General features: G+C 35.5%; 2 protein-coding genes across 2 annotated transcripts; both read right to left on the reverse strand.

Moving 5' to 3' along the window:
* Positions 1–5,773: 5,773 nt before the first annotated feature.
* On the reverse strand, positions 5,774–7,815 carry FOMMEDRAFT_113051 (acid protease; the record flags this gene model as incomplete). The annotated part of the gene is made up of 6 exons (XM_007270394.1): positions 5,774–5,954; positions 6,009–6,977; positions 7,033–7,124; positions 7,189–7,385; positions 7,444–7,496; positions 7,553–7,815. 6 exons carry the CDS (start codon positions 7,813–7,815, stop codon positions 5,774–5,776), a joined length of 1,755 nt encoding a protein of 584 aa, XP_007270456.1.
* Positions 7,816–8,124: 309 nt separating this feature from the next.
* FOMMEDRAFT_23018 (NAP-domain-containing protein) lies at positions 8,125–9,757 on the reverse strand. The gene is made up of 4 exons (XM_007270284.1): positions 9,453–9,757; positions 8,902–9,382; positions 8,678–8,841; positions 8,125–8,618 (listed from the first exon to the last, which is right to left on the reverse strand). The coding sequence occupies exons 1-4, from the start codon at positions 9,723–9,725 to the stop codon at positions 8,385–8,387; spliced, it is 1,152 nt and encodes a 383-aa protein (XP_007270346.1). The 5' UTR covers positions 9,726–9,757; the 3' UTR covers positions 8,125–8,384.
* Between the last annotated feature and the right edge of the window lie 2,271 nt (positions 9,758–12,028).

Raw genomic sequence — 12,028 nt, forward strand, 5'->3', positions numbered from 1 at the left:
CCAAGCCTAACCCTAAGCCTAACCCAAGCCTAACCCTAACCCTAACCCTAACCCAAGCCTAAGTTTAGAATACTTATTAAATAATAATATAGTTTAATCTATTTTAAAAATAAGTAGTTATAATTAGTTTAAAGTATAAAAACATATAGAAAACTTTTCTAAACATTATAAATATGTTTTAAAATAGTATTAAATGTTTTATACTAAAAATAAAGTTATATTTTAATAAAAGAGTAAAAAGTATATATATTATATTATATATACACTTTTTAAGTATATAATTATGTTTAAATATATATTTCTCTTATATAAATTATTATAAAATAATTTTATAAAAAACTTTATAAAACTAAATAATATTAGTATTATAAAAAATAAAACACATAATAAATAATATAAGAAAGAAATATATTAGTATAAGAATAAGAATATAGAAAAATAGAAAGTTAATACTAGAATATATTAATTTATATATAGATTTACTAAATAAATAAAGAATTAATAGTATATACTTAAAACTTTAAATAATACTATTATATATATAAACAAAACATTTTATTAAAATATATATAAAATAATATAGTATATAAACAATTATAATACTTAGAAAAGTAAAGAACATTATTTAAACATTTTATAATAAAATATTATATTATAAAATAATAAAAGTATACTTAAATAATTTAGAAATTAAATTAATTAACTTATAAAAATATAAATAAGTTAAAATACAAAGAATTAATATAAGAATATAATAGAACATTTATTATATACTAAAATACTATATATATATACACATATTTAATAATATTATACTTATACATTATAATCTTATTAAGTTTAAAACAATATTTTTATTTAAGAACAAATATTATACTTTATATTATACTCTATAATTAGTATTTAAATATTAAACTTAATAGAATATTTAGTTTTATATTATAATTAGTTATTATATATAAAAGAGTATATATTTAGAGACATTCTATTAATACAAGTATAAAGTACTATATTTATAGAAACTAGTTTATTAGAAAAATTAAGAATATAGTAAAGGAATTTTAAAATATATTTTTATTATTTATTATTATATTATTATTTTATAAAAGTAGAGAAACATATAAGGTTAATTAAAAGTTATAATAATAATTTATTCTATTAAGGAAGAAGGTTATAACTTTATTAATTAGGGATTTACTTTTATACTTTTTAAAAATATAAGAGAAAAGAATATTTACAATTATTATACTATTAGAATTTCTACTTTTATACATATTAATTTATATTATATATTTTAGAATACTTAAAAGTTAAAACACTATATTTCTCTAAAAACTTTACTAATTCTCTTTAAAAAGTATTATATTAATAGTAACAATTAAGAGAAAACTTTTTTACTAATTAACTATATAATAATATTAATTACTTTTAATTCTATTAATATTTTATTTAGTTTTATATAGTTTAGAATTATACTATTTACTATTTAAAATGTTACTACTATCTTAATACTTACTAGATTAACTTTGAATCATTTTAGAAAAGTAGTATTATATTATAATAATGTTTTCTATATATATAAGTAAAGTATTTTATTAGTTACTTATTACTAATTGTTACTTTAAGTAAGTTTTCTATCTTTTCTACTAATTTTTAGTATTTAAAACTAAATACTAAAGAGTAAGTATAAGAATTTAATTTACTAGTTTGTATTTTATTATTACTATATTACTAATTATATTAAATTATTATATAGTAGAATTTATAAGTATATATATTCTTATTATAGTTAGTTACACTTTCTTCTTATATATTTATATATATATTACTCTTTATAAAAATAGTATTAATTACTAAATAAAGGGAATTCTTTTCTTTTAACTTCTTACTTAAGTATTAAGTTATTCTAGTTAGTAGTTAAGTAAACTAAGAGTAATTAGAATTCTCTTATAAGAAATAGTAAGTTTTCTTATAATATAATAGTTTCTTAGTTTTTTAACTCTTTTTATATTCTTACTTATTCTCTTAATATAAATTCTAACTAGTAGCTTTAAGAATATAGTTAGATTAAAAGTTATAAGTTTATATTTATAGTTTAAAAATACTATTAACTTAAAAAACACATTTTCTTTAATAGTAGAGTAATAATAAGTAGTTTTAATCTAATATTAATAATAGTATAGAGAGGACTTAAAGACTTAGTAAGAAGACTTAAGTTACAATTATTTTATATAAAAGAAATATAAAATATATATTAGGAAAATATTATATTTCTTATAATTTTTTATAAACTTTATAAAGTAATATATATATTATATATATATTATAAAGTAATTATAAGGTTTGTAAATAAACTATAATGTTTAAATAAAATATATTAATATATATAAAAACTATATAAGTACTAAGAATAAATAAAATCTATTATATGTATTATACTAACTTTATATAATAACTTAAAGTATTATACTTGTATTATATTTAAATTATAATTTTTAAAAAAAAGTTATATTTATAATATAATAATGTAATAATAACTATTATTATCTTATAATTTATATAAAAAGTATATTAATATATATAATAGTGTAAGAGTACTTATTATACTTTATTATTTTAATAAAAGTATATTATAAGTATATAATATATACATTATACTTAGATTATCTTAAGTAACTAATACTTAACTTACTTATATAATTAATAGTTAAAGATTAAGAGTATATAATAATACACTTATATATACTACTCTTTCTCTTTAACCTTTACTATCTCTTTAAGTCTAACTCTCTATTATACTATTATATTGTTACTTTTGTTTTCTTTAAGTTTTTAGTCTTTCTCCTCTTACATGTGTTCTACTAACTGTTACTTTACCTTTAACAATGTTAACAATAAACATTACTATACTTGTCTCTCTAATTAACTATTATAATACTTATACTAAGTTTTAGATTCTATACAACTAATTATACTATACTCTCTTAGTCTTAATAATGTTAAATATAAGTAACTAATTTACTTTATAATAACTTATATAATAAGTACTTATTCCTCTCCTCTTAACTTTTTATCTCTCTTCTATCTTTTTTACTCTTTACTCTACCTCTTACTCTGTCTCTCCTTTATTATCCTCCTTTTTTTTATATTCCTCTTCCTTTTTACATTTATATTTGTACTTTTATATTATTAACTAATACTAAACAACTTCTTTAATAATTCTATATATTTACATTCTTCTTTCTACTCTATAGTATAAGTAACAATTAACAAGTATATATAAGTATACTTATAATAATGTTTATGTTAGATTACTTTTAAAGTACAATTCTCTCTCTAACCTTATATATACTCTCCTTCTCTACTTACTATTCTATACTTAATATTCTTAATAGACTCATACTATATACTTTTACATTCTCTAATACTGTTTATAATACTATTTTAAATAATAAAAGTAGTAACTACTACTTACTCTTTCTAAACTAAGTCTGTTTACACTTTACACATTATCTTCTCTCTTTAAGTTAGAACATTCTAGAGATACACTTTATAATTAATGACTTAGTTTACTACACCTTCTATTAAACACTATAAATAAATAATAAAGTATATACATATAAACATAATTTTGTTTATAGTCTGAACTTACTTGTTTAACACTCTAAATCTTAATCTGTATATACTAATTATACTTACTATATACTGTTATAGTGTGTTTATCTTTTCTTACTTGTTACTATTTACTAATTTAAACTTGTCTTATAGGTACAGTTCTTCCTTTAGGTTAGAACACTCTAAGAATATACTCCTTAGTTAACAGTTTAGTTTACTACACTTCTAATTGTAAGATATAGTTAGAGTATATAGTATATATATACAAATGTAGCTTTGTTTACAACTATTCCTATAATACTACCTCTCTCTAATATTATACATGTTTTACTTCTCTATTTATTCTATACTTGACATTAACTTTAACAAGTCCACCCTACTTCTATTTACATTTCTTGTTACTATTTATAATACTATATTAACTAGATACAGTAGTCTACTACTTACTTTACTTAAGATAAGTTAAATCTATTAATACTTTCTACTTTACTCTCATCCTTTAAGCTAGAATGTTCTAGAAATATATCTTTATAGTTATTTGTAATAACTCAGTTTACTATACCTCTAATTATAAGATATAGTTAGAGTATACAATGTATACTTATAAACACAGCTTTACTTACTACTCAAATCAGTTCATTTAATACTTTAAATATTAACCCTAGTGTACTACTTATACTTACTATATACTGTTACAGTATATTCATCTCTTTACTTTAAGTACTTGTACTTACTAACAACTCCTTACCCTCTTAACAAGTCAACCTCTAAATCTGCCTTATAAGTACAATCTTAACCTTTACAATCTGTACAATCTTACAATCTATACACAATCCAACTTGTAGAGACTGAGAGACAACTAAGGTATAGTAACAAAGACTACCTTAAACAGTTAAGAAACACATTCATTCTCTATTGTTAATACACTTACTATCTATTGTCAGATTATTTTCCTAATTGTTATAGATAATAATGTATTTATACAATATTTCAATATAATTATAAACTGTTATTTTAATAACAAATAGATATAAGGAAAATTTTATCTTATACATTTTATATTTATATGTTTTCCTTGTTAAAATAACAAGTATTATAATACTTAGCCATTTTACAAGGTACACTTTAAGTACTTATATATCTTAGTAAGTACTACAATTCTTATTATTCTTGACCAGAAAGTCAAGACTTTTTAATAGCTTTCTTAGCTTCTTATTACCTTTCTAAAACCCTTAGGTACACAATAAGCTCTTATACATAATGTAGAAAATATATATAATTTATATACATATAAGCTAATACAAAGTTTGAGATATTTTCCTGATACAAGTACTAGAACATAGTCAGAACTTATAGAATAGGTAGGAAGAGAGAGTAAGACAAGTATAGAGTATATAGAGTAAGTCTAAAAGTACAGGACTATCTAGAGTAGACAAGATTAAGACTACAGAACTAGTCTGATCTTATACATGTATATATACTAAACTATACAAAAGTACTCAGAGAATGATGAGCTATAAAGAATAAAGAATGAGAGGGTCAAAGATAAGTGAACAAAGAATGAAGGAGTGAACAAAGGGTAAGAGACATTAGAATAAACAAAGAATGAAGGGGTAAACAAAGGAAAAGAGTAATAAGGTAGAGAGGGGTAGTAGTAGGAGTTATAGAGAGAATCAGTCTACATATAGTGTATATACAGTACACCTGAGAGACAGAAGTCCTGAGTTCCAGTACAGAAGGGTGTAGAACTAGTAGAACTGAGGGTGCAAGAGTAGCAAACCATAACAAATAGTACAATTCATGTACTTACAATACTAAGATATAAATTCTATATACTTGTATTAACTTTCTTAAGCTTATAAGAGTTATTATCTCTTAATTATAGATAGTTCCTTTTAACTGACACGTATTTTATACAAACAACCATATCCCAGAAAGAACAATGCTTATACAAATAAGAGTACTTCTAATATCCGTATTTAGTGAACAACAATGTGGTGAGAGGGCACTACTTCGCTGTTGATGCGACGCTGAGGTCACACTAGAGGGTATGGGAGGTTCACTTGCTTGCACTATGCCGTCGGCATTCGTCGTTACTGTACCTGTAGTATGAGTGCCTGTCGGGGCTGCGATCGTAGTTTCTGTATACAAGTAATGTTTATTGACGTGCAATATACTGAATAACGAGCATACCAGGGAAACCTCCAACACTTGCTGCAGATTGCACGGCTCCAGCAAGGCGGAGCTCGGTGTCTTCGGGGACTGTTGACAGAATTCCAATGCGTGGCGGATCGAACGAAGGATGTGTCAAATTGCCATAGTAGAAGCTTGCAAGAACCCTGCAAGTTATGCGGTCAGCCGTTAAAAATACATCATACAAAAACACCACACACCCACGAACGAACGGTTCCCCAAGGCTCCAGCTATACAAATAGTTTCCTACTTTCGGAGGGTCAGTCGGTGCAATATTCGGCACACACCAATATGCATCCCGATCGCCCATAGGTCTCCCAAAGTCTCTCGGATCAACAGGAAACTGCCTTCCGGAGAACTCAAAAGAGAGAAGATGCGCTTCAGCACAGGGATACGCATACGCAAATGAGTCGAAATTCTCCGTGAAATCAGAATACTCTTGTTCCGAATAATCGGACCCGGCCACCTGAGACGAACGCAAGAACGGTGCGGTAGAGGACGAGCTATTTGCAAGGATCGACAGAATGGCAAGAATAATATCTGCAGGACCTCGGATGAGCGAATTGCCCGTATCGACGAGCGCACTTTGCCCCACATCCTCAAGCCTAATGTCACCAAGCGTACTTCCATTTAAACGCACGCCATCAAAATAAATAGCATCGAGCGGGACGTCCCACGCGTATGGGTACACTTCGTCTGGCGCTTGTGGAACAAAAACACCATTTTGTTCCTTTTTATATCGCCTTACAGGCATCCAAGTCAACGATGCATTATCGACGCCATCTGGAAGGCCACCAAGGGTAAACATTCCTACATTACCGCTCAGCGACGGGATCGTTCGTTGAAGTGTAACGGAAAACTGTGGAGAAGCGAGAAATCCCGAAGAATCCTCGGTTCCACCGTCGTGATTGGATGAATTATTGAGAATGAGTCTCGAGACGAATGGTCCATAAGTATTGAACGACGACAAAATGTCGACTTGACCAGATATTGAGCTACCTCCAGTAATATCCTCGTCTGCAGCTCGATTCTGCAGTGGTGGGAAGAGAGGGGCATTCGGAAACGTCTGTGGGCGGGACAAGGTGTCCACAATTGGTAATGTTCGCCGCATGTTTGCTGGTGAGCCCGAGTTAATAGCTGCCATCGTGTATAACTCGTTCCACAGTAGACTTCATAGAAAAGAATCGTAAGCGTACAAAAGATCCTTCAAAGGTTCCAAGATACCTATTAACAGGAAATCCAAGACCACATATCCCGACAGAACCTGTCTCCTGGATAGTCGTATTCGTATCATTTATCGCCGCAAAGAATTGTTTCTAGCCATCCATAAACTCGCCAATTAAGGAAGTCGCGCAAGGAATAGTAGCAAAGAACACACACGTCGATAATAAACCCGGCCACTCCAACCTTTTCTGCGCCAATTACGCCAGTAGCATGCGTTCCTGTCCGCGAATCTCCGTATCGTAGTTTCACATCAGCGACTCGTTCGAGGCCCTGGGAGGGATAAAGGGGGAAGGGGGACACAGAGCATGTTGTACAGCTGTCAGAAAGGATCCAGAGATCCGCTGAACCTGTATCTATCAATCGAAGTACGTCTAGTCATTCTTTAAAACGGGGGAAGGGCGAGGAGCGCACCTAGGACCAGTGGCACAGATATATTACCGACTTGCACGAGAACATTATAAGTTCTATATATAAGAAGCCTTAACACACTTCAAAAAAGGAGAGGCAACAGAACTCGTACATGTCAAGTGCGTCACCAAGACCAATACTGCTTTTATCATGTGCGCCAGCCTCCACTTCATCCCTGCGTCTCGGTCTCGGTCGCTCAATGCGCTCAAGGTCAAGGTGAACGACACGTCCCGTTCTTCGAATCAAAGCTTCCCTTTGTTGTAGTAGTAAACGAGGAGAAGAAACTGGGGGTGCCAAGGCTGCATCGGCGCTTGGAGATGCTGTGGCAGCAAAATTTGCAAGTGCGTAAAAGCAAGCCAAGAAGTATAAAATCATCACTGGCGCCGTAGCTATCGTATCAAACGATGCTTGAGGAGAAAGAGAGAGACGGGAAAAGAGAGGCAGAGAGGGACATAAATTAAGGGTGAAATGGGAAGCCAAGAGCGGACCAAGGCGCTAAGACGGGGGGACAGGGACAACTAATCACTAACCAGTTACTACTACCAGTGCCCAGTCCGAACCCGTACTTTCGGGACTTGCGCGGCATGACATACTCTCGGAACTCGGAACACAGCTGTACCTCCGGCCTTGTATCCCTTTCCTGCTCATATGTTCACACAAAACGACCTTCGGAGATTATAACTCTTCAAACATCATTTTCTCGGGTTTGACTTGGTAACAATATAATCGCACCAATTGATCAAACAAAATAAAACAAAGAAAAAGAAATTAACAAGACTGCGTTTCTCTTTTACTACTGCCACTTACACTCCTCTTGCCCCCCGCCTCCTTCGCTGTGCTCGACCACAGACTCGTAAATTAGGTGAGCTCGTCTTCGGGTCAGGATGTGCACTACCGCCAAGCAAAACAAACAAACAGAACCACAGACTGGGTTTCTCCTTACACTACTGCTGTTTACATTCCTCTTGTCCCTCACCCTTCTTCCCAGCACCGCGTCCCTTCGTTGCGTGCCGATGTCTTCCAGGCCCAGGTACATCCTCCACATCACTCTCATCGTCTTCAAAATCATCGTCCGAGTATTCGTCCGAATCAAGATCGTCCGCGTCGAACTCCAGTGCCTTCCCTGTAAAGTAATCGACAGCCCTCGGGATGATGCGGTCGCGGATATCTTCACCAATCTGTACATATATGAGCACAACAAAGAGGGTTGTACAATAATATGCTAATAGTACTGTACCTGATAGTCGAGTTCCAATCGAGACTCTATTTCTGCTCGAGCATCAAATGCATCTTCGTCGTCCTCGTCAATCTCTTCTTCCGGAGGCGGCGAGGGTGGACTAAAGAAGTTGAAAAAGGATTCAACAGGATGTGCCTTGCGCACAAGACGAACCCTGTTCGTATCTACAAACCTCGGATCAGAATACAACACTAATTAACGACGCTAGAGCGAAAGAATCTCACTTTTATTTCGCTGTTTCTTGACCTCAAATTCCTTGGTCAAATCCTTATCCTCTTTCCACCTAATGGGCGTGCCAACAGCCCGATCATACACAAAGTCCCCAGAGTAGTCGATTTCACTCTTGTAAAAGTACGTCTTCTCCAATACCTCGTCCTCAAAATACTCATTCGGATCGAAGTAGAACTTCAATTTAAATCCCAATTCCTTCTCGCCATCAAGATACTCTAACCTCACGTCCCTCAAATTCTTCAACGCTCCCGCGTCACGATCCGTAATGAGTTCCGATATGCCAATATGATTCCTGAGTGCCGTAAGCCAAAACTCGGGAATAGGGGCAGAGGTTGCATCGCCTTCAGGCAGTGGCTCAGTTATAAACTCTTCTGCAAGTGGCTGCCCAGCAGCAACCTCCTCAGAAGTCGGAGCCGCAGAACCAGAAATGATAGCAGTGCGTCGTTCATACAGCGGCTTTGTCCGTTCAAGGTACTGCGGATCATCATCTCAGCCAAATCATGCAAAAAAGGACATGCGAGATATATGCTATGCGCAAACGAACCTTCTTTTCAAGAGCAAATACTTCTCGCTTGAATTCTTGCTGAAGTTCGGTTTGCTTTAGTTGTACGCCTAGTAATCCCATTAAACTCCGCTTGCCGTCGACGCTGAGGGACGCGACGGGGTCCTCATCTTCCAGCTCGTCGATTTCCTCTGATACGGTCTCTGGAATCGTCGGCCTCGAGAGATTTGTTGTGATAGGTGCATTTACCAAAGGTGTATTCTGTGGTGTTGGTGCTGTAGGGTCAACAGCATTGATCGGGACATTGGACGACATTGTAGACGAGGAGAAAGAGAGAGAGAGAGAGCAAGGTTAAGGGGGCGCAGTGGCCAATGGGTTGCGGGTCAAAATCTGACGCATACAAAAGCCACGTGACATGCTGACAGCACAAAAAATAAAATAAAAAAGCCGCATCCTTTTTTGCAGCAAAAACTTTTATCCTGGTATGAAACAACATATATAGTCTTACATATTCAATAATGATATATAGCTGTGGATGTGGTACAGATACAAATATTGGTTCTAGAAATACACGAGATCCTGTCCTACAGAGCTGTTGCGCGACAAATACGTCCTCGTTGACCAACCATGTGTTGAAAATCGGCCCCTTCTCAACCTCTAAACCCGGTCTAGAGACAGAATATCCGGCGAAGAGATCTTCGTAACAACAAATTTCCCTAGGTGAGCTACGTACCGCGAGGAACAACTTCCACAACAAGTCTCCCAACACACTCTCCATTCTCGCCCTCTGTGAAGATACCAACAACAATTTCACCTACATCCTTCGCACTCGGCGTACCCCAGAACTCGACCTCATAACGCACACGACGTTTCTTACCCGAACCAGACGTAGAAAGAGATGGTGTCGTGGTTGACACCGCATGGGCAAGGAATGGCGGTAGTTGCATTCCTCCGTACAATGAACGTGCGATCAGCTTGCGCTCCGGAGCAGAAGACGTCACCGGTGCCAACAGCGCAATCGGATATTTGAACGCAAACGCTTCACCCGTTCGTACAAGGATACGGCTCATCATAAGGCTCCCTCTACTGCCTTTGCTGCTCCGTTTCACACTCGACTCGACACTTTGCGAAGGAGACGGGTAAACATAACTTGATGCAGTCTGTGCCGGAGATAGCCCAACCTGAGCATGCGACATTGAGCGCGATGATCGCTTTGAGCTAGAGCGACTCGTCGCAGCTGCAGGCGATTGTCGAGAATGACTCGCAGCACGCGATGGGTCCAGATCGGCATTTTGGTCCCCAAAGGCACGGACATACCGTAACCCATCCGTCATTATGGCATCGGCGTCCGTATCTTGTTGTCCAGGCTTAAGACGCCCTGCATGCTCGGCAGGCACGACAGCGGCGACTTGGCTCACGCGGCGTGGCTCACGGGGACCAGCCGGACCAGCTATCGAGTTAAGTGTTGGCGTAGGGACAGGGACGCCTCTGGCGTTTGTAAATGGGACAAGACGTGGTTTAGCCATCTGACCACCTCCTCCAGCGTGTGCGCTATCCCGAGTGTAGTTGGATTGGGTATAACTATACGCAGACGATCGAGCGGAACGGAGCGACGTAGCTCGCGATGCAGTCACGATGACAGCTTCAGACAGGTCCGCTTCGTTGTCGCGTTGGTCGGATGATCGCGTAGCTTGGGTATCAGTACTACGATTCCTTGCATGTGATGGCTTTGGCACTGGCGGCACATGTGCGTGTGAAACGGATTTGGATCCACGAGCATGACCCGAACGCGCTGGTCCAAAATCGGCACGTTGGTGAGGAATACTGACTTTCCCTGTCTCGTTACTATGCCCAGTGGTCGAAGTTGGACTCGATCCTAGTCCACTACTAAGTCCGAGAGAAATACCATCGCCTAGGGGTGCCTCCAGAGAGTCTGGACCGTCTTCAGGGAAGCCATAGGAATGTCCAACAGGTGCCTCTTCAAGACCGGCAGCCGCACGCAATGCACGTAAGTTCTCCGTGCTCTCCTTAGTTAACATCAAAACAGGCCGAGATATTGCACTTTTACGTGTCGACGCATTCCGACTTCCGATAGAGAATTTACGAACGGCAGCCTTGACATTGCAGAAGAACGCTGCCTTTGTAGTGCGGTTAGGCGGTGGAGAGCCAGGAAGCAACGTTGGGGTATATCCAATACCTACTCCAGGATAAGACTTTGTTCGAAGTGTCTACACAATACTAAGATAAATATTATATCAAAATAACCGGTTACGCACTGGCTGAACCCCTGAGAACCCCAAACCGGTCTTTTCTGTCCACCCATATCCTTCCTCCACTTCAGGAACGGAAGACGCACTGCCCTTTTCATCATCCGAGTACGTATCCACTGCAGTATCCTGCACCCTGCAGTATTTCCTTACAAGAGCAAGAATACAAGCAAGCAAGACCAAAGCCGCTGCGCCGCCAAGTCCAATACTAAGGCCAAGGACAAGCGCGCGATGTCGTGCTAACGCGTCTCGAGCTGCGGCTTCCGAGTTTGGCTGCCGAAGCGAGATACGTAGCGCAGCATGTGAAGGAGTGTGTGTTGTATGGTCATAGGCCGAAAATTGAACATCGAA

The sequence above is a fragment of the Fomitiporia mediterranea genome, assembly GCF_000271605.1.
Source record: "Fomitiporia mediterranea MF3/22 unplaced genomic scaffold FOMMEscaffold_13, whole genome shotgun sequence".
In the NCBI taxonomy this organism is placed as follows: domain Eukaryota; kingdom Fungi; phylum Basidiomycota; class Agaricomycetes; order Hymenochaetales; family Hymenochaetaceae; genus Fomitiporia; species Fomitiporia mediterranea.